The following is a 24,712-nucleotide window of genomic DNA, read 5'->3' as shown; positions in this document are numbered from 1 at the left end:
AGTATGCTAGCAAATTTATGTCTAGTTCCATTCATTTATATGGGGTGGTCGATACGCGTCCCCTTAGCAACCAAAAGCTAGCGCTGGACCACCTCTGACTTAATTGCTGGCACAGAAAAAAATCACGGAAGTACTGAAAAAATAACCACTGGAAGATTAGAAGGACATTTTTCCTACATAACTACGTACATGTTGTTACCGATATTTCGCCTATTTCATTTATAGTTGCAAATCTGTTTATGTTTTCCTGTCTGTCGAACGAAGGTGGTCGATAATAGGTGCTCTCACTCTGAGTATTGATAACACGCTTGGTATTTTGCAAATTAGAGTTTTTTTATTTGATGAACGTGGGTGCTGATATGCAAAAATGAACTAAATGGGTTTTATTTCTATAAAAAAAAAAGCAAAACGACGGTGGGGGTGGTGGGCAAGTAATTTAATCGGTGTATGCTCGAACACCGTGTAACACCGGTAACTGTGGCAAACCTAGTAGACAGTAGGAATTTGAGTACATATTTCAGAATGTATTCAGAACTGGCTACAGGGTAGAACACAAAGAGTAGCAGTAGCAGGGATATTATCTGTGCAGGCAACTGTGGGAAGTGGAGTCCCACAAGGATCGGTGCTGGAACCACTTCTCTTTGTCATTTATATCAATGACCTTGACATGGACATTTATTAAAGTTATAAATTTATGCATTTGGCAGGATTTATTTTTGGGAGGAACAAAATTGGAATGTGCTCAATTTGAAAAAGACTTGGGAGTAAGAATCTAGGCACAGTGCTGTAGCAGTAAAAAAAAAGGCCAACAGGATGCTGGGAAATATTGCCAAAAGTATTGAGTATAAATCCAGGAAAGTTCTACTTATCTTATACAATACATTTTTTAGATCACACTTGGAGTATTGTGTGCAGTTCTGGGGACGGTACTACAAGAAAGATACAGAGGCTTTGGAAAAGGTTCAAATAAGAGCTACCAAATATATTCCTGGCCGAGAAGATAAAAGCTAAGATACATAATTATAAATCCCAAGACCTTAAGTGTGCAATATCTGAGGGTGATATGCAGAGCTAATAAAGATCTATGAAGCAAAAAGTAAGTGGTTTAACCTAATGTCCCTTAGTGTCTCCAAATCTATCCAAAATATCTACATTGTTTATTGCTGTAAATCATAATAATATTTCTGTTTTGACTCATTACATAATTTTCATGTGTATCATTTTAATCTTTTAATCAGTATAGGGGTATAAGGTATCTAGGAGTTTAAAAACCTATCCAGAACCTCTACCAAAATTAATAAAAGGCTTTTTGTCTATTATCAAGCATACAAATTAGCTTTTTAGGATGGTTTAAGTGGAAACATCAAAGTATAACACAAGGTCATTCTGAGCAAAGAAATTCTTATGACATGACATGGCAGGCAGCAACTACGTAGAAGCAAGACAGACAAAAATATCAAAAAATATCAAAAATATACATAATATTAAACATTGGCAGCAGTATCAGCCTGTACAGATGGGAGATATGGACAATGAGAACAGGAGTATTAAATATTTAAATATTAAACATATAAAGTGCAGGAGTGTTGATGAATGTGTGCATAACATTGTGATAATGTACATTGAACATACATAGGAAGTGAAGGAGCATCCATAGGAGGTCATGTGATCAATGTGATCCCTGAGATTAATGTTGCTGGTTGAGAAGCCTGATGGCCTGGGGGGAAAATCTATTTGTGAGTCTGGTCGTCCGTGCCCGGATGCTCCGGTAGCGTCTGCCAGACGGCAGCTGCGAGAACAGACCATAACCTGGGTGGCTGTAGTCTTTTATGATTTTCTGTGCTTTCCTAGGGCATCGTGTGTAGTAGATGCCTTGCACAGAGGGGAGGTGGCAGCCAATGATGCGCTCCGCTGTCTTCACCACCCTCTGGAGGGCTTTGCGGGCAGCAGCGGAGCAGCTGCCGTACCAGGCAGTAATGCAGCCAGTGAGGATGCTCTCAATGGTGCACCTGTAGAAATTGATGAGGGTTTTGGCAGAGACCCAGGATGGTGGTGTCGTCTGAAAACTTAAAGATGGTGTTGGAGCTGCGTGTGGCCACACAGTCGTGCATGAACAGGGCGTACAGGAGGGGACTGAGTACGCAGCCCTAAGGGGCTCCGGTGCTCAGGGTCAGTGCAGAAGAGGTGAGGTTACCCATTCTCACCATTGATATCACATTGAAAAATATTGAAAAAACTTTGCGACACATTGTGGTACACATACCGAAATATGTGCTCATTCATGTACGGTGGTTTTGGGTTTCATTTGGTACTGCCACCGCTAGACATCTTCCTGACAGAGGCAAGTCTGCACATATTTTTTTTGTTTTTACACAGGAAGAACTTGTTGTTTGAACAACCACCATCAGGTGGCAAATGTGAGCACTCCAAACCATATCTGACAGTTAACACCTCAACCGTGGGACTCACTAACAAACTAAAACAGTGCCGTGCTGTCAAATTGCTGCTGCTCTTATTTTTCGGGAAAGGAGAGGAAAATACATTATAGCAACAGCCTGTAAATGGGGACACGCTTGTTACCCATAAGATTTTTGTGTGTATTTGAGTGAAATTTACGTCTATAAACAGTTATTCAGCAAACATTGTGGTTAGACTGTGAAACTTAACAACAGTCAGATAGTTTTGAGCACAGTCTATAGGATAACGTCATCCATGTTAGTTTCACTTAGGATATAGGGGAGAGTCGGTATAAATGTAACACATCATATAAATGTTACACGGTCAATAACGTTTTGTACAGTGCTGCTGAAGTCGCCATTTGATGATTGGATGGCTTACGCGCTATTGAGTCTTATACCCACTGAATAATGGAAAAGAAACAGCCACCTGGTCACATGCATTTATTATAAGCACATACCAGATTGGTCTGTATAGTAGGCTATTTGCGTTGCTATTTGTTTTTGTGTTCATTTTTAATGCAGAAATAGGCTATGGCCAAATTAATTGAACTTTTCATTTATTACATGTAAGATCTTGTTAGAAATGAAATGATCTGTTATCAATAAGATAAATGCATCCTTTTGCAATGCTGTAAAACAATGAACATATAGGGTAAACGTCCCTATTAAGCCCACCAAATCCGCTTTTCAGACATTTTTCATGTATACTGCCCCAATTTAAGTGAGAACATTTTAGTTATAATGAAAGTCTAATCTCTCATTTGAAGTGTCAATAATTCATTTATACCAATTTCTAATGTTTTTATTGTTTAATTAGTCAAAATATGTCAAAAGTCTGGCATGGGCTTAATGGGTACCTAACGTACCCTTTAAGCCCATGGGTGTTCCAAATAAGCCCACTTGATGATTTGTTGATAAATAAATATATATTTAAAAAATCTTAAAGGAGTACCATGGTGGTTGGACGTGACACTTCCCAGTTGTCTTCAGGCAACAACAAAACAAATGTGCATAATTTTTTTATTCTTCAGTCATTTCAATGTACTTTAAAACGTATTTTTCTAAGCCTAAATTTCCCACTATAAAAATTCACCCGAACCGTCTGGGCGTGGTAATGAGAACTGTCAGTTAGCTATGATTGACAGACCGTGCCCGGTTACCATAGCTACCCCCATGATACGCGCTCTCTTTGGGAGACTGAATTTTCACAAGCTAGCTAGCTTAGTAGTATATCAAGTATCGATAGATAGCTAAGGTAAGAACGTTGACTTATATCCAGTTATAATTTTTGCTATCTAGCTAGCAAAGTTAAGATGAAAGCACAACTATAACGTCCTCATAAAAGCAAACTAGCAAGCTAACGTTATCGATAGCATTGCCTTATGAAAGCAAACCTCCTAGCTAGCTAACGTTAGCTAGCTAGCTAAATGAATATAACCAGAAATAATCTAAAGGCACTCTAATTTAAGTGAACCTAACGTTAGTCAAATATTTGCATTGTCTGAACAGCAGGACGGTGTGTCCTGTCAGATTTCTTTACGGGGCGTGGAAATAGGAGTGGTTACTGTATTCGTGACGTAGAAAAATGACAACTTTCTCAACCGGTTGAAAATAGGATGATGAATTTAAAACGCATATTTCTCCAAAAATACAGAACGGACATATTTAATACTTTGCTCATTGTGTTTCTTCAATGCCTCTTGTGCAAATAGCACATAAAACCGAGAAAGTGTGAAAATCACCATGGTACTCCTTTAACAATACAAACTTGTTCTATTCAAATCTGTAATCTCTTAGCTCTCAATAGCTATTTTCATTTTGTCTCCAATCCTATCCTATGGCCTATAAATGGCATTTGAAATAGGCATGACCAGCCTTTTTGCTGTGTTGTCAACACAGAAAAAGCTAAACTTACAACATGTCTTCTTTGGAATGTAGCCAAAAAACTATTTACGAACAAAATCAAAACTATAGTGGAAATTACTCTTCAGTACTTCATCTTTCAATATGTGTTGTCATTTTGTCTGTATCTCTATCCTATGGTGCGCTGTTGGCATTTGAAATTGGCCAAAATTTCTGGTCCAGTCAGCTGGTTGAAAGTGCAGGTGTTTTTATGAAGATTTCTGAAGACCGACTGACTGAATGAAAAACAATTTTAAGTTCAATACTAATGTACTAAGGATAGTAAATGAGTCAATTTCAGGATTTACAATTAAACAATAACTTTTCAAATGTTAATCACATTTAGGATAGTAGTTTGAAAACATTGTAAAAACACATTTTAAAACCATTAAGTTCATTGTGGAGTAACATTAAAACATACAGTTCATTATGAGGAGACATCAGTCATAACATATTGAAGCTCATGTATCATTAGCCTATAACTTAAACAAAATAAACAAGAAAGATGTCAACATTTCTTCAATTTCTACTTTCTCCTAGACTAAACGTAGGCCTATGCTCTTTGAGGTGATTTTATCGTTTTAGTAAGGCTATCATTTGCTCCATGCTCCATCTTAGTAGTGTAACATAACAGGTTATAGGGTGGTCTAAGCTTTATTTTATTTGTTTGCTTCAATCTTTAGCCCATGTTGTGGTTGTCTTTGTCTTACGCTAGCAAGTCGTTCATGGCTTTCATCTTATTTTTGTAGATTTTCAATGACCTCATGATTGCGCAAATAGAATGGTCCAGGTCCCTACAGCCCTGCTTTGCAGAGGATGAACTTGCGCTTCTATCATGCGTGGGCATGAACTGTAGTTCTTTCGTGTTTTAGTCATCTTAAACTAAAACTCATCTGAAAAGTAAAGATTAAAAAATTATTGCTAACGTTAAGATAGAATACAGGCCTATCCAGAATGAATTGATCTATGCAATATCACTGATATTTAAATATGGGTATTAATTATCTGAATTATGGAGCTGATTCATCAGGTGAGGTCAAAATTAGGGAGGAAAATGTTTCAAAGGTCAAAAGGGAGAAAATCCCCATTGAAACACAGTGAAGTGGGCTTAATGGGAACAGGTGGGCTTAAAGGGAGCATCAGTGAATTTATGGTTAAAAGACAGAATATTTGATTCTACTCACATGACATTAAAAAACAACTATATGAAATAAATCTATATATGGTGCACTAACATAATATGAAAAGTATAAATTGATCATGTAGAGAAGTAATTAGCTATACTCATTTACATCCACCTCAGACAGTGTGATTTTTTTGCTAGAGTCCCCTTTAAGCCCACCAGGTAAAAATGTTAATTAAAAAATAAATAAAGATAAACATACACATTTATTGTCTATTTAACAGTATAATAATATAAACTGCATACAAAAATATAAACTATACATGCTTATCATGCTTTATGTCATTGCAATGAACCATACTATGTAGCTACTGTATTGATGCAGCATGTGGTCTGTTTGCTAGCGTGCTAAAACTCATATTTTGATTTCAAAAGACACAATATTTCTAATTCAGGTAATATTCTAACATATGTCTCATTCAAAACACTAATCACTTAAATTTTGATAACAAGTGAGTACTTTCCATTTACGTAACAAGCAGCTTCATTCGAAAAAACATCACACAGCAAAAAATGATGATGTAGTTTTTTTAAATTTGACTCAGAAGTTGCAAGTGGGCTTATATGGTACGTGGGCTTAATAGGGACGTTTACCCTAACTTAATTCACAGGTCAATACATTGTCTTACTACAGTAGGCTACATGGAAGTTTCGATGTAGTAGCCTAATTTATGATAGACTAATGGTAGTAAAAATCAACTTATCCAACTCAATTAAGTTATGAATGTAATTGAAACGGGTAATTATTACTGACATTTGTGCTTTCTTTTTCGAATAAGTAAAGAAATACTGGCAGTTTGTGCCATCTTTCTTCACTAAAACCCCAGAGGCATCAGGTGTTGTCTCATGCTCTCCACTGGCATGCGTTTGAGCTTCTGTATGACTGACTTTGAATGGCTTGAATTGTTTCCCTCATAATCACATAAAATTAATTCATTACATTCGTGTGATGAAACTGATAAAGACTTCAGGGTGGGGATGGACAATAGTGGCTATTGTAGTTATAGAAATGATTTAGAAATGGTTTAGAACGGAGATAATGCCTCCAACATATTTTCAGTTTTTCAGTGAAACTGAGACTTCAAATAAACTGAATAGACTACATGAGATCTGCTGGTATATAACCGATTTGTGTGCTTTGCTTTCCCTGCTCTTTATGACTGAAGTAATTACTTTTTATTTCTTTGAACCTTTTCTTTCCATTTTGTTTCTTGTCTTGTTTTGCACATTTCTGTGATTTTCTCGGTGTGCCGGTAATAGGGATACATTTTCCCCATGGCCTATATTACAAAAATGCTGTAATTTAGAAATGCAACTGTTGGAATTGATTCAGTTGTGTACTTTATTTCAAGAAACATATGATTTTGTAATATTTTTTAAATTAGGTTGGTGTGGGAGCAACATGAATAATTCCATATTGATGGTAACAGTAATTAGGCAGTGTTATAATGATTTTTACACTGAGTGCACCCCTTAGCGAGTAGGGAAAATCGTAAGGTAGCTATTCCGTAGGGTTGTTGCAACAATTTTGTGTTTTTCCTCCTTTGGTATTTAGGTATTATGGAAATTTAGTTTTAGAATTGGGATGTAAACATGGAATCCTGTGTGGAATATGTAATGTCAGCAGGCCATGTGTCTGTAGCTAGCTAATAGAAAAGTGAATGACATTTTCATGAAGTTATCCATAGCCTATCCATATTATTACCATCTTTTTCTCAAATGCAATATAACATGTATGTTCATGCCAATGGATGACTGGTACTTATTGTGAATTGTAGCTATCAGACCTGTGTTCTGTAGGTGTTCCAACAACCTTCAGTATGCAGTTATTGTGTGCCACTTTGGATAAAAGTGTCTGCTAAATAAAATGTAATGCAATCTAATATTACATTGTTATATTTCGGAGGTATATAGTTTGAAATAATATGTTGAAAGTTTAGTAAATATTCATTTATCATCATCTTCAATAATTCAATGGGTGGGTGTATTGCAACTTATGAACGTTGCTTTGCATAAAAAAATAAATTTTTACTAAGCCATTGATTAGAGACTTAGTTAGCTTTGTTAGTGAAGTTGGCTAACGTAGCTAGATAGCATACATGCTGTATTGAATTCAGTTCCCCTGATTGAAATAAATGCAGATGAATTACTGAGCTAGCTAAGTTGTATAAACAGTAACAGCAGTTCCCATGGGGGGGGGAGGACATCTTTATGGGAGAACAGAATTTGATTCAAAAGCTACTCAAGCTCAGGCATCTAGCCACCTAACGTAACTAGTTAAAAGTGATGTTACTTACAGGTCCAACAGCAAACAGGCCAGCTCTGTGTCGCTGTGTCACTTGATGACACCACTGAGCAAAGCAATTCCAAGGTTGGCTCTAGTTTTTGAACAAGCCCTGTCAGCTTTTCTTTTTTGCTTCACTGTATATGGTCTTCTGAGCATCTGCCATCGCAGCAGGTAACCAGCAACAAACACTTCGCTGGAAACCCAAATCACGGCCACCCTTCCCTACACAGAAAAGAACGCCTGCCCAGAAACATCCCAAACTCATATTAGAGTAATAAATAGGCTATAGTTAGAAGGTGCACAAATTTGGCAAAAAATAATGTAAAGACTGAGATTGCCAGTGCATCATAGATATGCCTTAGCATCATTATTTTACAATATTTTAAAGTAAAAAAATCCTGCATAGTATGTATTTACATTAAAAAATTTGAATAATTGATGTTGACCAGAAGTAATAAAAATACATGCAACCTAGTGTCCATGAACTACCATAATCACAGATTGTCAATGAACTAAAACAGGAATAAAAATTATAGCAATAAGGACTGACACAATGAATAGCATGTTACAAATTATTTACATTCAGAGGATCATCAGACCCTACACACCAGCCAGACCTCTCCGTTCTGCCACCTCTGGACGCTTGGCACCTCCCCCTCTTCGCGTCTGTACTTCCCGCTCCCGTCTGCTGTCTGTCCTGGCCGTGACGGTCAGAACAGCAGAGAATCTCACCACTTTCAAACGCAGACTGAAGACTCATCTCTTCAGGCTGCACCTCTCCCCAGCCCTCCCTAGCCTATAGTTCAGCTCACTGTACCTAGTTAGGATAATGATTATGTTAGTGTATCTGGCAGGATTGTTTTCTGTTTGATTAGGTGTGATTCCAGTGCTAGTTTGTACTTGGTAGGAGTCTTGCTTGCTGAACAAGCTTACTCTACAGCAGGCATGTCAAACTCAGTTTGGCTCTGGGGCCGGATCCAGACTTTCTGTTCTCGGGTGGGCCGGATCAGTAAAAGAATGTCAACTCCAAATATTTAGCTTTGTTTTTCAGTACTATGCTTTATCATTCAGCCTACATTTGTAGCCTACCCTACATATTATAATCACGGATGACAAGGGATCTTTTCTAAGCACAACACATTTATTCACAAACAATGGAAAAAAAAAATGATTTCATGTTAGGCGGTGAATGTGTTAACAACTGGTTTATTTTAACAGTTAAGTGAATGCAGTTTTACACCTGAACCAACTCACCACACTAAACAAACTCAAGTGGGAGCTATGAAAAAAATATTTTCGCCTTAATTGTCATACTGCTTTGAAATAAATAAAAAAAGAAATACAAAATAAAAGTTATAGCAGTGCATGGGCAATAAGATTAGACTACATCAGATCAAACTACTAGGCTGGGCCTACTGAAGCTGAGAATATACTGCACAATATTAATTGTCTTTAATATGAAACCAGATTAATCTTATTTTTAATGATCTGTATTCATGAGTGCAAACAAATTTCGTGTCATCACACTTTTTTTCTCTCTCACTGCACTCCTGCAGTCTACTTGCTGCTGCTGGCTCCTGAAACTTGGGATCTTTTTGCCTTCACAAGTGTATCGATATTAGCAGCACATTTAACAATGTCATTCAAGTGTTTATTTGTTAACCTTGAGCGCTGCTTTGTTTTATTATTGTTCATTACGGAGAACACCTGTTCACAAAGATAAGTAGTCCCAAACATGGATAGAACCTTTGCAGCCATGGCTGTTAATTTGGGGTAACCTGGCACGAGATATTGATAAAACGTATCCAATCCCACGGACCCAAATTTATCCTTCATAGCGGAATCGCACTGCAAGTCAATAAGCTCGAGTTGAATGTCAGCTGGCATATCAGAAGGCTTCACTGTAAATGGCGAGCGAAAAAAGCCAAATTTGTTCTTAAGTTCACTGAATACCTGAAACCTCTGCTCAAACTCTCGCAGCAAATCTGTTATGTTGTCTTTATATTTTTCCAAATCATTATTGGGACGGTCCGGTGCCTCCGGACGCACAGCTGTGAGACAAGAGAAATGCGCGGTGTCACCGTTGGATAGCTGCGTCTCCCACAGTGACAGTTTCATCTTGAACGCACTTATGCTGTCGTAATATTGAGTGACAACTCTGTTACGGCCCTGCAATGTAGTGTTAAGTGTATTCAAGTGTTGTGTAATATCAACCATAAACGCAAGATCCTGCACCCATTCCTTGCATTTAAGTTCCTTTACTGGGCGTCCCTTCTTCTCCATGAACTGTCTAATTTCCCCTCGTAGCTCAAAGAAGCGCTTGAGTACTGCACCTCTGCTTAACCACCGCACGTCAGTGTGGTATGGTAGGCCAGCATGAATGACATTATCACTGAGAAATGTGTCAAACTGACGGTGATTTAGACCGCGCGCTCTGATGAAATTGACAGTTTTCACAACCACACTCATAACATGGTCCATTTGCAGTGTTTTGCAACATAACGCCTCCTGATGCAAAATACAGTGAAATGCCCAAAACTCTTGTCCTCCATTTGCGGTCTGTACTTTGTCACGGAATTTTGTGGCAACGCCTGCCTTTCTCCCGACCATTGATGGCGCACCGTCGGTAGCCAGGCTCACGGCACGGGACCAGTCCGCTCCCACCTTGTCCAGCGCTCCAACGAGAGCGCTGAAAATGTCATCTGCTGTTGTGGTGTCATTCATGGGCACCAATTCAAGCAGCTCCTCGGTGATGGTCAAAGTTTCATCAACACCTCTAACGAATATGGCCAGTTGAGCAATATCTGTGACATCGGTGCTCTCATCTATTGCAATTGAAAATGCGATAAATGACTTGATTTTCTCTTTCATTTGGCCTGTCAAGTCACTTGAGAGTTCTGTCACCCGATCTGCGACAGTGTTCCTCGTTAGACTAATATTGGCAAAGGCAGGTCGCTTTTCAGGGCACACGACTTCTGCAGCCTTCAGCATGCATGTTTTTACAAACTCCCCATCAGAAAATGGCTTGGATGCCTGCACCAGCTCGTTGGCAATAATGCAGCTGGCTCTTACAGCCCCATCAGCGATATCGCGGCTGCGCGTAAAAGTAGACTGCTGTTTCTTCAGACCAGCCACCAATTTGTTTATCTCGTCTTTCCTTATTTGTCCTTTCAAGTGGTCATACTTGTCTTTATGATGAGTCTCATAGTGGCGCCGAATATTAAACTCTTTGAACACTGCAACTTGCTGATTACATACCAAGCACACTGGTTTTGCATTCACTTCTGTGAATAAATAATTCTCAGTCCATTTTTCCTTGAAAACTCTGCACTCCGTGTCCACTTTTCTTTTTTTTGACAGTGCCATTTTGGGAAGGGTGTGTTGACCGATAACTTGTTTAGTAGTGGTGAATTGTGAAGCAAGATTGCCGGTTTATTTTTAGTACTAACTCGTGTCAATGCCGCATGCTGGACGTGAGCTCTTTTACACATTTACTGCCCTCCCGCGGCCGGAGGGAGCATTTGGTTTGTATTTATTTTAAAAAATCATAACTTTTGATAGAAATGAGCTAGAGACTCGCTTCTTTTTTTGACATACTCAGAAATTTATGCCGGGCCGGATTAAATCATCCAACGGGCCGGGTCCGGCTCGCGGGCCGTATGTTTGACATGCCTGCTCTACAGGGTTGGAGTCCTGATCGATGTGGTCACTTCTGGCACTACGATCCTTACTTCACTCTAGTGTTTCTTTTGCACCTCTACATCATGAACCTATGCACTTGTTGTACGTCGCTCTGGATAAGAGCGTCTGCTAAATGCCTATAATGTTATGTAATGTAATTTAACAGGGTGTGATAGTGTCTTGTATGACTTGTGCAACCTAGGCAGGAAAGGAGGAACAAGAAGGAAGAGGAGGGTCTCCTGTGAATCTCAGGGTGCTGAATTAAAAAAATGGATAAATGCATCAACCCAGGTGTTGAACTGGAGTCCCATTATTATGCCAAAAGCCGAGGCTATATTGTAATAATTTTAAATGATCTGGTGATGCCGCAAATATGAAATAACTGATGAACTACATAAAAACTAGGAGGGAAACTGCCTTCAAAAAAAAGGGCGCTTTTTCCATGGCCCACAGTAAATTCTCTGATTGGCCAAGGTGACATGGCACGTGAACGTGGTCAGCTTGTCACTTTTGTACAGTGTAATGGCTGCCGAGTAATTTGCAGCTAGCGACAGCGGCTAATTTATAATAAATTAGCTAGCTTTGCTAGCTAGCTAAGTCAGTTAGTTCAAGCATAGCATCATAGCATAGTGCAGAATATCGGTTAACACTCAGTGACCACCAACTACACTGATGGTCAGTCAATCTCAGATGCGCACATTCTTTTTTGTCCCACGGAGCTGCTCCTAGTAAGCTGTCACCATAGGTTTTTTCCAGTCGCTTTAAAGAGCCACCCAACCACTACCGTCTGTGTATAAGGCTACCCGCAAACTTTAACACTGGTCTATAGCTAATCTTTCGCAGGTCACTTAAAACGAGTATAAATTAATACTGTCAATTTTCAGACTAGACATCCTTGTAGATTTTTCAAAATCCATCGGCTGTCTTTGGTAGTTCTGACGGGCTCCCCGCAAGTCTCGCCGCTGTCAGACTATCCGTGGATCTGCCTTTCAAGGCTATCTAATAGGCCTAAATATTGAGAAATCATGATGGAAATGCACACAATGGGAAAAAAAGCCTATTTTGAAGCCCCAGAATGTTACAATTCGGCTATATTGACAGAATAAACTATCATTGTGTAGTTTATTGCTGGCGAGATTAGCCTATGTTGAAATCAGTACCCAACCTTAAATGCAGTTTTACTGACATGCACGTTTTGCTGGTAGCTTAACCTGGACATTGTGATATTTCTCAATTGAAGTGATAAGCTACTTATGATATGTAGGCTACATTTGGTATATGGTCAAAACTTATTTCACATGGGAAACTTGGTTTTGGTTATGTAAATGTGAATAAGGGTGATTTTAACGGTGCAGAGAGACAGGGGCCAATAGCTAGCCAGCGACTGCCAGGTCTGTCCCAATGTTACTGGCTATCTGCAGCAATATACAATCTGATGATAAAAATGCGTTTTCAGTACAGCCTGTATTGAGAAATTCTATCACAATATGGGAGAAATGTGCCGGGAGTGGCAAGTTACTAAATGATTTTTTAGTTAAACAGCTTAGCTTGTTAGACTGACAATGGCGTGACCAATTTAGCAAACAAACCTGCTATAGGCTACTCCCAAAATTAAATAGCCTAACTGTATGGACAGTACTTTTCATTGTCATATGTTATAGTCCAACAACGCTTGAGATATGAAACCATAATATAAACTATGTACAAGATGTCATCAAAATAGCCTTATAGCCGTTGGCTAACATTAGCTAGTAATTTCTACAGCTCTTATAGGAAATACATGGCAGCCTCAGCATATAATTCTATTTCCAGGCCGTGGCAGTCATCTTGCGGTAGTGCCACATGCGGAAGTATCGAATTGAATAGAATTGAATGGGACCACATGACCACGTTTCCCTTCTAGTTCTTATACTTATTCAGTGGTAATAGCAGCTAGAAAGAGGCCTCTTCTGGAGGCAAACCAAAACCACACCCAAACCGAAAGAAGAGTTAAGCCGCATTTCCACCCAAAGTACCCAGAACTTTTAGTCCCAGGAACTACTTTTCAAGGAACTAAAAGGTTCCTTCAGCCCATTGTTGTCTGTGTTTCCACCGCGGTCTAAAGACCCGCAAAGATTAGGCAAATTAGTCCGCTGACGTATGAAAAAGCAACGTCGTCGTCGGTCCATTTGTCGTATGAATTTTTCTGTAACTCCATACTACCACCGAAGTACATTATTTTTCAATAATGGGACAGCCCGGAGGGGTTTATTCCACTTATACAATGGGTTACCAACAATGACTGTATATGATTACTTATTGATTTTTATCGACTTAATCACCGCGGCCATTTGGGCATATTATTTTACCGTTCTTACGCAAAACTCTCATTGGTAGTTCGACTTGGACCGTTGTTATGCAACAAACAGGATATAACAGGCCAATATACAGATTGTAACTGTTTTATATATCCTCTCAAACACATTATGTTTTTATGCAAACATTCACTTTCATGTCTTGACATCCCGGGCGACAGAATGCAGTCACATTCCACAAATAACTGGTAACAACATTTCTAGCAGAAAACATGCACACGTCGTAAACAAATTGCAAACGTCACGCACGACCACCCGGGTATATGCATTTCATGACGACACATTTCATGATGGCAACAGTTACAACAGCTGACCATTGTAGCATTTCTATACTAACAACTTCTTTACTTGGCAAAACGTTCTTATCAGCCGCGTTTCTACATGTTACCCTCGCCCTGTTCTCTATCTACTGACCTACAATTTGTACGTCTGTACTGTCTGCAACACCCCATTAAATATATTAAATTTCAAAACATGACTCATTCATAATTATAACTACTAGTAGTCTACGTGGAAAAAGTACATCTGTTCTTCTACACAATTTCATGCTTTCCTTCAACAGCTATATACACGATAGCTAGCTAATACCACTCATCTCACTCATGGTCAGTATATTTTCTTTGAAATAGTCTGTGATCATGTCACACTTCACCTAAATGCCCATTCTGCAAATATTGTTTCAGCTACTCAGTTTAATAATTTCTGGTCATTTCTTTGGTACTACTGTTATTTACTGATTTGCAAAGATTGCTGGGAAATATGTCTGTGCATGATATTGGCCAATGCTAACTGTTCTGTTTCTCACAACTGTTACCTACTTTTCCTTCTCGAATTGTCACATAAGGTCAGTGATCTACCTAAGGAAGACAGCAGAGTCTTACCTACAGCTAAGCGTATCCAAATGCCTTATAAACCTCATAAACACAAATATTTCAGAAGAAATAACAGAAAATGGAGCAGATCAGAAGGGTACACAAGTTGCGACCTCAGGAGCTCACATTGAAGGACCTTGCTGATAATTTTATCAATGAGCGCTCGTTGGATGGCCATCAAATCAGTGAGTACATACACTGGGGGGATTTCTGTTGCGTTTCTCATGGTGCCAGTCTCTTATATTTCAACCACCCTGCCGTTTGTCACAGCCATTGCTTTATATATCTACTGCTAAACAGTAAACGTTCATCAGACTGTAAAAATTCACACGAGAATTACTTCTTTTACACCCAGATCCACTGTGCTACTCATCACGAATTATGTGATCAACTTCGTCCCCCCAAAATCTCATTCTGCCTCCCAATCACAGCAGTGTACATCCGGGACTGGCTACGATATATACGTTTGCATGTATGTGTACACATAGTTCTACATTTACATGCATTACTGTTATCACTTTCTCAGAACACTTTGCAAAAAGACTTATGCTTGCTTGCTTGTCAACTTGATTTTACAAAATGTACAACCTCTTCAACATTTCCAACATTTGCACGTGTAAAATACTCTAAATGCTGCACACACACATACGTCAATGCATACATCCATACATACAGTGCATGGAATACTTAATTGTGACGACGTTTCCCTAGTAGCATATAGAAAAAAGGGGGGGTTCAATAAATACATATAAACTTACATATAAACCTCTGAAATACATATTTCATCTTACAAACCTATCCAGACATATGTTTGCCCCAATCATGTACTATAGGCTTGATATTCCGATGAGGTTTCACCTACAAAATACAAGAGTATAATTTCTTCTGTAATGTTAAACAATAACATATCTTCTTTCTCAACACTATTTTCTAAACAAAACGATTTCATTCATGCGTCTCATTCAAGATGTGCTTCCCATACACCCAAAATACTGCATGTATGCAGTTCTTTAAACATATTGTGTAGTAATTAAAAAAAAAACATACATTGCCTTGACACACATGCTTTCAATGACCACATTCTGTTCACATGGTAAGATGAAAAAACATAGGGCCAAGTTACTTGATAGAATTTTGGAAGCACTGGGTAGCAGCATTGCTTTGGAATATAGCATGCTGCATTTGTGTTAGCTAAGGTAGGCAATATTCTTTATTTTAACTTGGTGTAAGTTTGATATCAGTAATTTTAATGGCAGGCCTAGATTTTGAAAGTGTTAATGTATTGCTTTGTATTCTGACACTCTGCACAGGCCATTTATTTGTGTAGGTTAAGAGTTACAGTGGCTATTTATTGCATTGCTGCATTTTTGTGGTTTTTGTGTGTTTTTGATGCTCCTTTTTATGGTCTGAGTTTTTATTGCATTGTAGAAGGCATGCAAGTTGTTGGTGTCTGCATATGGCAGACATGGCTGCATAACTGCATAACTTTGGCTTTTCTAAGCCACCACTTCATTCTCCATGGTCCACAGCACAGATGCTTTTCCAATGTGAGAACAGAGTGGAGGATTTGGAATTGGAGAGGTAGGCAGAGCAGGCTTTATGCTTCTCTTCAATAAGGTTGCATATTTCAGGAGACTTCTGATAAAACAACTCCTGGTGAATCCAATAGTTTTAGAAGCTGCCTTATATATGGTTGATCTAATGGTTGCCCAGGAGCTTTCCTCTTCTGCTATTGGATGGTCAGATTGGGTGTCCAGTTAGGGAAGATTTTCAGCAAGGTGGTGACAATCGGAGGCAGTAATGTCAAGGGATCTGAGGGCCTGACAGTTGAGCGATCTGGAACGTTTTTGCTTAGTGTTGTGGTTTTGAGTTTTGGATCTGATGAGCTGATGCTTTGCCCTGCGCATATCTTGAGTGATGAAGACTTCACTTCGATCCTGTTGTCAGGGGATAATATTGTCCAGCAAGTGCCAGTGCTTGGACCAGGGTGCATTTAAGCACCCAGGAGCTACTTTGTTCCTCCTGAGAGAGAGGGGGTCAACCTGGCTGCGCTGATTTGGTGAGGTGTGAAGTGTGGGATTGTCCTTGCAGAAGGGGACTGTCTTGTCTGAAAACAAGCAAATTTACGTATTTAAGTGGCCTTATATTTTTTGGAAGCAGGGCTAAAGCACTAGGCTATATTATTATGAAAAGTTTCCTGGTTTTAAGCCCTTCATAAAAAGATCAAACATGACTATGTTTGGAGGTAATCCAGCTCAGCTATCAAAGAAAGAAAGAAACATGAAAGTTTTTCAGCTACTCCTGACGAGATGAATTTTCGCAAGTTTGCAGTCTCCACCTTCAGGTGCAATATTTTAGATGTAACAAAACCAAATTGTACCACGTTGGTTTCCGCTTTAAACTGAACCTAATTCTGAAAATTGAGATTTTAACTATCAGAACTCAACAACCGTCATCTATATACACATTACGAATTTCACTCAATGATTTCAACTAAATTACAAATATGGTATTCGAATTTTAAAGGATTTTTGTGCAGCATATTGCCATGCGGGGGTCTCTGCGCCCATTGTTTGGGTGTCCTGTATCTCTTCTGGAGGGTGGTAAAGTCATTAAACTTTCAAAGAAGAGGAAACTCTTCAGGACACTGCTGGTTTATTTATATTTCAACAACCTCCATCATGGCCCTAATTGCCCCAAAGGCATTCTTTTGGTATTTGTCACAGGGAGGGGGGACAGGATTTAATACATGGTATAACAATTAGGACATTGTTATTGTAAATGTAATATTTACCATGTATTTACATATAATAAAAAAGACAAATGTACAATTCACCAACAAATTTTAAAACATCTAATCCATGTCAGCTTGAACGGTCCCATTGTGACCTGCTGGCCAGCAAATCTATGGAGACACTGATTTCAGTCCCAAACGATAAGGTGCAGTGCTTTGTCCTTGTTAATGTTGCACTCGTGAACTGAAAGGCTGCTCATTTCCACTAGTGTCCCCCCAAATCCTGCACAGTGTGCAGGGGCTTTGTCTATGGGTTCAGGTACCAGACAACCCAGAGGTAGCAAGGTGCCTCTAAGATGTCTTAGCTGCCACGTGTGGAGGCGCTAAATTCCCGGAATCCGCTTTGGCTTTTGTAGCCAGGGTTCACTCAATGGGGTCTGCGGACAGCAACCGTTCAGGCTAGCACCCAGTGGTAGTGTATGGATCCAATAGCACTTTTGTTCAGTGGGGGCAATTCATTTGAGGGCTTAGGTCTTTTCCCTCACAGCAACTTGAGAAAGGGGTTGGTTAATGGAAGCACTGCATGTGGTAAGTGCCATCTGTCCATTTAGGGGAACTCTCTTGACTGAGTTTACAGTTCATGGATTGCCAGTCCACTTAAACCCAGGCACAGGGTAGATGTGTCCATAGGTTTATACAACCACCTTGAAGGGAAAGGGACATGGTTTCATATTCAAAAGTGGTGGTCAGGATATAAAGGGAGGCTGCCAGTTTAACCTCCAAGAACACCAGTTTAGTTACTGGCAGTCCTTTGGCTTTTCCACTAACACATGAAAAGGGGACACCTTCTGTCAGTCACTCCTTCTTGGCCATGAGGAAAATGGCTAGTGTGAAGTATTCCACTTCCCACATCCTCTTCCAGGGCTTTTCTTTCTCTGGTTTTGTTCTGTGGGAGGCCCTTTAGCCTGTGCTCTTTTTGCCCAGGACCTTGGGAAGCACAGAAGTCAGCATTTTGCCCATAATTCAGGCTGCCCAGGAAAATGTTACAGAGTCATTTCCTGGAGGCTGGAATTAGGGCTAGGAGACTGTGGGAACTGGATCTTGGGTGCACAGTGCAGGATGATGGGCCACCCTCTCTTGTAGTGTGAATAGAGGAGTGAAGCTGTCTTAGATGGGCTAGTCCTTTCCTCATGCATGGGGGCCTTAGCACAAACCGCTTCAGTTTCTCAAGTGGGTTCCTCCCTTTTAGTGGGTGCTGTAGTGGTAAGGGAAGCCCATTGTTTTTCCCTGTGTTCTCTCAATGCTGTGGGGAAAGAGCAGGAGGGCTCTTGCACCTTCTTGCAGGGTCTGTTGTGTGAGAACCCAAAGAATCACATCTTGACTCCATATTCCAGTGGCAGGAGATAAACTAGACAACTACAGGGAGGATGGAGCTACAGGGGACTGCCAGGTTTCGATCTGTTGAGGCTGCCTTTCACATGATCCCAATGATGCAGCTGGTTTATTCGATGTCGGCCTATACTCACCATGACAAGGAAAATCGTACAGCATATATTGCGTTTCTGCAGTGGAGTTAGTGATGCCACTTGACCTCTGTTGTTGGTTTGTGACTACTTATTCCTCATCAGTCCACATGTGGCCTCAGCTTATTTAGTAACTGTCCTTCAATATGTAAAGGACTGTCTGTTATCCACCACCTGTGGATGCAGTTGGTAGCAGCCAGCTCTGGCCCAATGCATTATCTAAAATAATTTAAGAAATATGCTCTTGAGTTTTTAGAACCATGTGAGATAGTGTATGTTAGTGATTTATAATTTTGAAAAGATAACCTAAAGGGTACGGCTGTGGTATTTGCCTATGATGTTCTGGCCATGTTCTGGATGATTGTACAGTTGAGGAGTGGGCATGTCAGAATCACAGATCCATTTTCGTAAGAACAGGCAGCCACCTCATATAGGCTACATACTATAGCACCATGCAGAGTAATGTTTTTGTCATGCCAGTAACAGCTTGAAGGGAAGAGAATGAAAGTTATAGCAGTAATTTAAGGCTATGTTTCGTTCCTCAGGACCTGGAGTTCCATGGCGTGATGCGATTCTACTTCCAGGATCGTGTGGCGGGGAACTTTGCCACCAAATGTGTCCGTGTGTCCAGCACTGCCACCACACAGGATGTCATTGAGACGCTGGCCGAGAAGTTCCGGCCTGACATGAGGATGCTGTCCCTACCCAAGTACTCGCTGTATGAGGTCAACGTCAGTGGTGGTGAGTCTGAGGCCTGGTGACTCCCCACTACCAGCCGCTTTTTCATGGTAGAGCTTGTAGCAGGCTGGAACTTGATGCCAATTTTACACTATAGACCCGAGTCCATGTTTGTTCCATACACCCCTTTATAACTACATCTGGAGGATACGCTTTACACTATAGTTGGCTGGTTCATGATCCTCTTTTTCGAATATATATTGTTCCACCATAGTTCCATCATTGTTCATGTCATAATTTTACATTTTTGCAGGGTTTTCTAAATGGCATAACACATGAAAAAGCTGTACAGATCTGACCAGTGCAGGTGTACTTGAGAATTAAGCTGTATGAATTCAGTGTTCTGTTCACACAGGTGTTTTTAACGCTTAGGGGAAAATGTTTTGAATAAATTACCATGGAGTGACAGGCTTCTCACAGCTACTTTATTCTTTAGTGGTTATGGTTATGAAAACAGGAGCTCACTTGAATTGCTTTTCCTAATCCTATATTTTCTGTACCTCATTGTTGGCTGGTTTGTCGTTGAAGCTATACGTCCTCCCAGCTCCCTAACCAGTGACTGGATAAAGTGCCTTTACCGTGTTCATAATTTCTCACATGGATATGTGTGTGTGTCTGTGTGTGTGTCTGAGTGATAAGAAGTGTGATTTGGAGCCATTGATTGACTGTGCTCTTAGTATTTATTGTATACAGTACAGTGCTTTTCAGATGTTTTTTTGTAATTGAAAGGCAGGTGAAATATCTGGCTGTCATTTCATTTTTTGTGCAGAGGAACGGAAGCTAGACCTTGGTGAGAAGCCCCTTGTGGTGCAGCTCAATTGGAACCGAGATGACCGGGAGGGCCGCTTCGTCCTGAAGAATGAAAATGACTTTGTCCCAAAGGTGGTGCTGGATGCAGGCCTTTCTGAAATTCTTATACTAGTCCCCTTTTCTCCATTACCCATTTATACAACAGTTTTATTCCCTCACACATAGAAATTTGCTTAATTTTCCTCATAGACTGGAGGAACAGGAATGTCTGGTGCTTGGGGGTTTTTTGTCAGTGTGCTATACATTTTCAGATGTGGCTTGCCAAGGCTGTTGCATCTCACACAGGTGTTTCTTACTAGCCCCCATCTTTTCTGCCTATTTCTATTTGTCCTAATCTCTAAAGCACTCTGAGATTAATAATGAAAAAGGTCATTTGTTTGCCAGCTGAAACTATATGGTCTTTTGGTGCTGTTGGAGAAAAAGCAGGAAGTTTATGTGTGAATGTGTGTGGAGGTTTGCTGGTTCCTGTAGGTGCATGCAGTTGTGTAACAGCTGCTATAGTCCAAGGTGTGTGTGTGCGCTTGTATGTACACACATGTGAAAGCAGGTGTGTTTGTATGAGAATGTTGAAGTGTGTGTCTGTGGAATTTAGCACTGTTGTTTATTACTTGGGTGTTTTTGTGTATTTCTACCTGTGTTAGTGAAAATGCATGTGTGTATTTGTACCTGTGTGCCCATGGGAGTCCATGCTGTATTATGCAGTAGGCTTATGGTCCCATCTTGGGAACAATGCAGTGTAATATTCTGTGCTTCCACCCATCCCCAGCTCCTGTCCACTCTCCCCATTTCACTCTCATCATCATATTATCACAGGCCAGTTAGACCTCAGGAGGATACTTTGCTCTCAAGCATTATTCTGTACCCAACTAAGAGACTAGTCACTGCAAGAATTAAGCGCACTTCAGAAACAATGTGTCCTGCACCTTGCCCCCAGGTCCCCCAAAATACCATTAAGTTGCAGGGAAACTGAAATGTTGGGAGTGACTGCTTTCTGGGGGCAAACTGACTCTCAAATGCTGTGAGATTGCTGACTGCTTCGGCTTTTCCGGAAGCTTGGAGGTACTTAGATATAAACAATAAACAGTTACTGTTGTTTCTATTATTTTCTAATCTTTCATGAAGCTGTTTGGTAGAATTGCTAAACAGATTATACAGTCAGGACTGCGGTGTGTTAAATGTGTCAAAATGGGTCTAAATCGTGTCTGTTTTTATCTGAACATTTGAAAAATGTTACATTTTTTGGAATGCTATATTTTTATGTTATATTTGGTATCCAGCAACTTGCAGTAGACATTTTATCCATGTGCACAGGTGGACATTAACTGAAGCAATTATAGGTCAGTGGCTTGCTCAAAAGTATAATCGTGGGAAGGAGGAAGGCAGTCTTTGTTTTGAGGACGGTGAAGCCAAATGTACACTCTGTTCTTGTTCACTTTTAGTATTATTTTCATATACCTGTCCAAGCAAATGAATGGGTGGAGCTGTAAAGTAATTTCAATTCATCCTACTTTTGAATCTGCTTTGTTTATCTTCCGATCAGGCATTATGATGCACAAGGGAATGTAAATGGGTCTGACCTAACAGGCACCTGGAATTTTTCTTACATACAATAAAATACAGAGAAGGAATGTGGTTGGCCAAACCAAGAATTTTAAACTTCTGCCTTTAAAACTATAAAGTACATACCAAATGTGTTATTTTAATTAAATTAGAATATGTTTTCTCCAAGGGGACATTTTTCTAGCAGTAAAGTAAATATTGAATGTTACCTGCTGCTAGAAAAATGTCCCCTTGGAGAAAACATATTCTCACTGGCAGTTTACCTTACAGTTACATGTGCCTTTTAAACAAAAGGTACATGTAACTGTAAGGTAAACTGCCAGATTTTTTCCATGTTATTTATAAAGAACAGAACTTCACATTAGTGTTACTTCTGTTTAACCCTTTGTGTCCTTGTCCCACATACACAGAAGATGAGCAATGGTCCAGAGAAACATGAAAAGGAGGGTGTGATTCAGAATTTCAAGAGGACTCTGTCCAAAAAAGAGAAGAAGAAAGAGAGAAGGAGAGAGAACGAGGGCCCAGTTCGTGTTCCTGACAGAGACAACCTGCTTTTTAACAGAGATGATGGGTAGGTCTGCTAAAAATTAAAATTCTAATATTAGTATTAGAGCTGCACAATTCTGGATAAAATGACAATCACATTTCTTTTTTACTTATAATTGGGATCACAATTCTCTCACAATTCTTGGGGACAATTTTTTAATACAAATATTTGTTTTTGTTCTAATGCAGATAGAAGTACAACAAAAAATATTGTCACCTGTGGCAATTGGGGGGGGGGGGAGGGTGAAACCAAAGGGCTAAAGGATCTCAGCATATAAGAAATTTAAGAATATTAAAGCAATATATAGTGGTTATGCAATGATGTTATTATACAGAAAAGAACAATGTTTCCTGTTTAAAGGATTAACATGGTGGTTGAATGTGACACTTGCCAGTTGTCTTTAGGAAACAACAAAACAAATGTGCATAATTTTTTTATTATTCAGTCATTTAAATATATTTTCACAAGCTAGCTAACTTAGTATATCAAGTATCGATAGATAGCTAACGTAAGGACGTTGACTTATATCCAATAATAATTTTTGCTCGCTAGCTAGCCAAGTTAAGATAAAAGCACAACTATAATGTTCTTATGAAAGCAAACTACCTAGCTAGCTAACATTAGCTAGCTAGCTAAATGAATATAACCAGAAATAGTCTAATAGTCCTTAAAAGGCACTCTAATTTAAGTGAACCTAACGTTATTCAAATATTTGCATTGTCTTGCCTGTAAGCCAGCGTTGCAAACTATGGGTCACGAGTTATCCATGGGTTCCCAAATATGATTTAGAATTAGCTATCACAGCAATCTGACAGAATTAAACACTCACTTCAAATTTGCGAACACGCCATTGTTTTCATAAGAGGGTCTTCAATGTGTAAATCGACAGTAAACATCATTAGATTAGCGTTGTTATTATTAGGCAATCAGGTATTGAAGAATTACCACTTACTACTTTGAATGACACAGCTCCAATGTGCTCACACATGATAAACGAACACAACAGGGTTGTATCAACTCGGAGGTAGCTACAAATCGCTGGTTGATTTTAAAAGTTAATTAGCTTGAATGTAACCTTATGTAGAGCAGAACCTGGAAGGTAACAGACATGGAGATAACAGACCTGCTTCGACTAATCAAGAGATAGCTAAATGGTGTAGTCATTGAATCAAGTGTTAGTTCTGGATTGGAACAAAAGCAATCTATTCTAGTATTTGAGTATTCTAGGACTGGAGCTGAATACCACTCCAGTAATTGATTTAAATGTTTTTATTACATCATAGTGAATTAATTAAACAACTTTCCCATGTCTGAATATTTTGCAGAACTTGTCATTATTTGGTGTTGGAAAAAAACCCAATAATTATTACAATACACTCTGGTTTGTTTGATAACTTTAATAAATAACATTCTTTATTTCAAACGTGTAATAATGAAGTTCAAATTTATTTTGCATTACATGTCAAGTCAAAGCACAGTAGAAAGAGAATAGCCCTTAAATGGACATTTACATTTTAGTCATTTAGCAGACGCTTTTAATCCAAAGCGACTTCCAAGTAGGTGCATCGAAACAAGCCAAGTGATAATATCAAGTCTAGTCAACAATCTTAGACATTATTTACACAGAGTGCTACAGTCAAATGGGTAACTTGAGAGCACAGCTAAGTGCAGAAACCTGTTGGGAGAAAGGGGGTTACTGTTTTATTTTTTATAAATTTATAGAAGATGCTGTTTGGATAGGTGAGTTTTTAGTCTGCGACGGAAGATTGAACGGGATTCAGCAGTCCTGACAGCGGTGGGAAGTTCATTCCACCACCGCGGGGTCAGTACAGAGAATAGCCTGCAGCGGGCTGAGCTAACTATGAGTGTTGTAAATGTGTATTGACCTGCAAAAAAGAAGATATAAATATATTAGTAAAAGCATAGCTCTTTTTGCGTCAATCTAGAAAATACATCACTCTAACACATAAATAACAACATTACCGATAACGTTATCTATCTAGTACTAACCTAGCTAATGTCACCGAACAGGTCAAATGGGTTTTGAGCGTGAGAGAAAATG

The 24,712-nt window shown here is 39.4% G+C and overlaps 1 protein-coding gene across 11 annotated transcripts in view; it reads left to right on the top strand.

The window, feature by feature from the left end:
* LOC118234553 (afadin-like) overlaps nucleotides 1–24,712 on the top strand; it is a 210,204-nt gene that overhangs the window by 7,940 nt on the left and 177,552 nt on the right. For all 11 annotated transcript variants that reach the window (XM_035431235.1, XM_035431224.1, XM_035431207.1 and 8 more), the window contains 3 exons: nucleotides 19,541–19,736; nucleotides 20,503–20,615; nucleotides 22,514–22,674. In XM_035431235.1, coding sequence (XP_035287126.1) covers nucleotides 19,541–19,736; nucleotides 20,503–20,615; nucleotides 22,514–22,674 — 470 coding nt within the window. The remainder of the gene's footprint in view (nucleotides 1–19,540; nucleotides 19,737–20,502; nucleotides 20,616–22,513; nucleotides 22,675–24,712) is intronic.

This window comes from Anguilla anguilla, chromosome 1, assembly GCF_013347855.1.
Source record: "Anguilla anguilla isolate fAngAng1 chromosome 1, fAngAng1.pri, whole genome shotgun sequence".
Classification (NCBI taxonomy): Eukaryota; Metazoa; Chordata; class Actinopteri; order Anguilliformes; family Anguillidae; genus Anguilla; species Anguilla anguilla.
The sequence above is the reverse complement of the archived record's forward strand: the minus strand, read 5'-3'. Positions and strand labels throughout refer to the sequence as shown.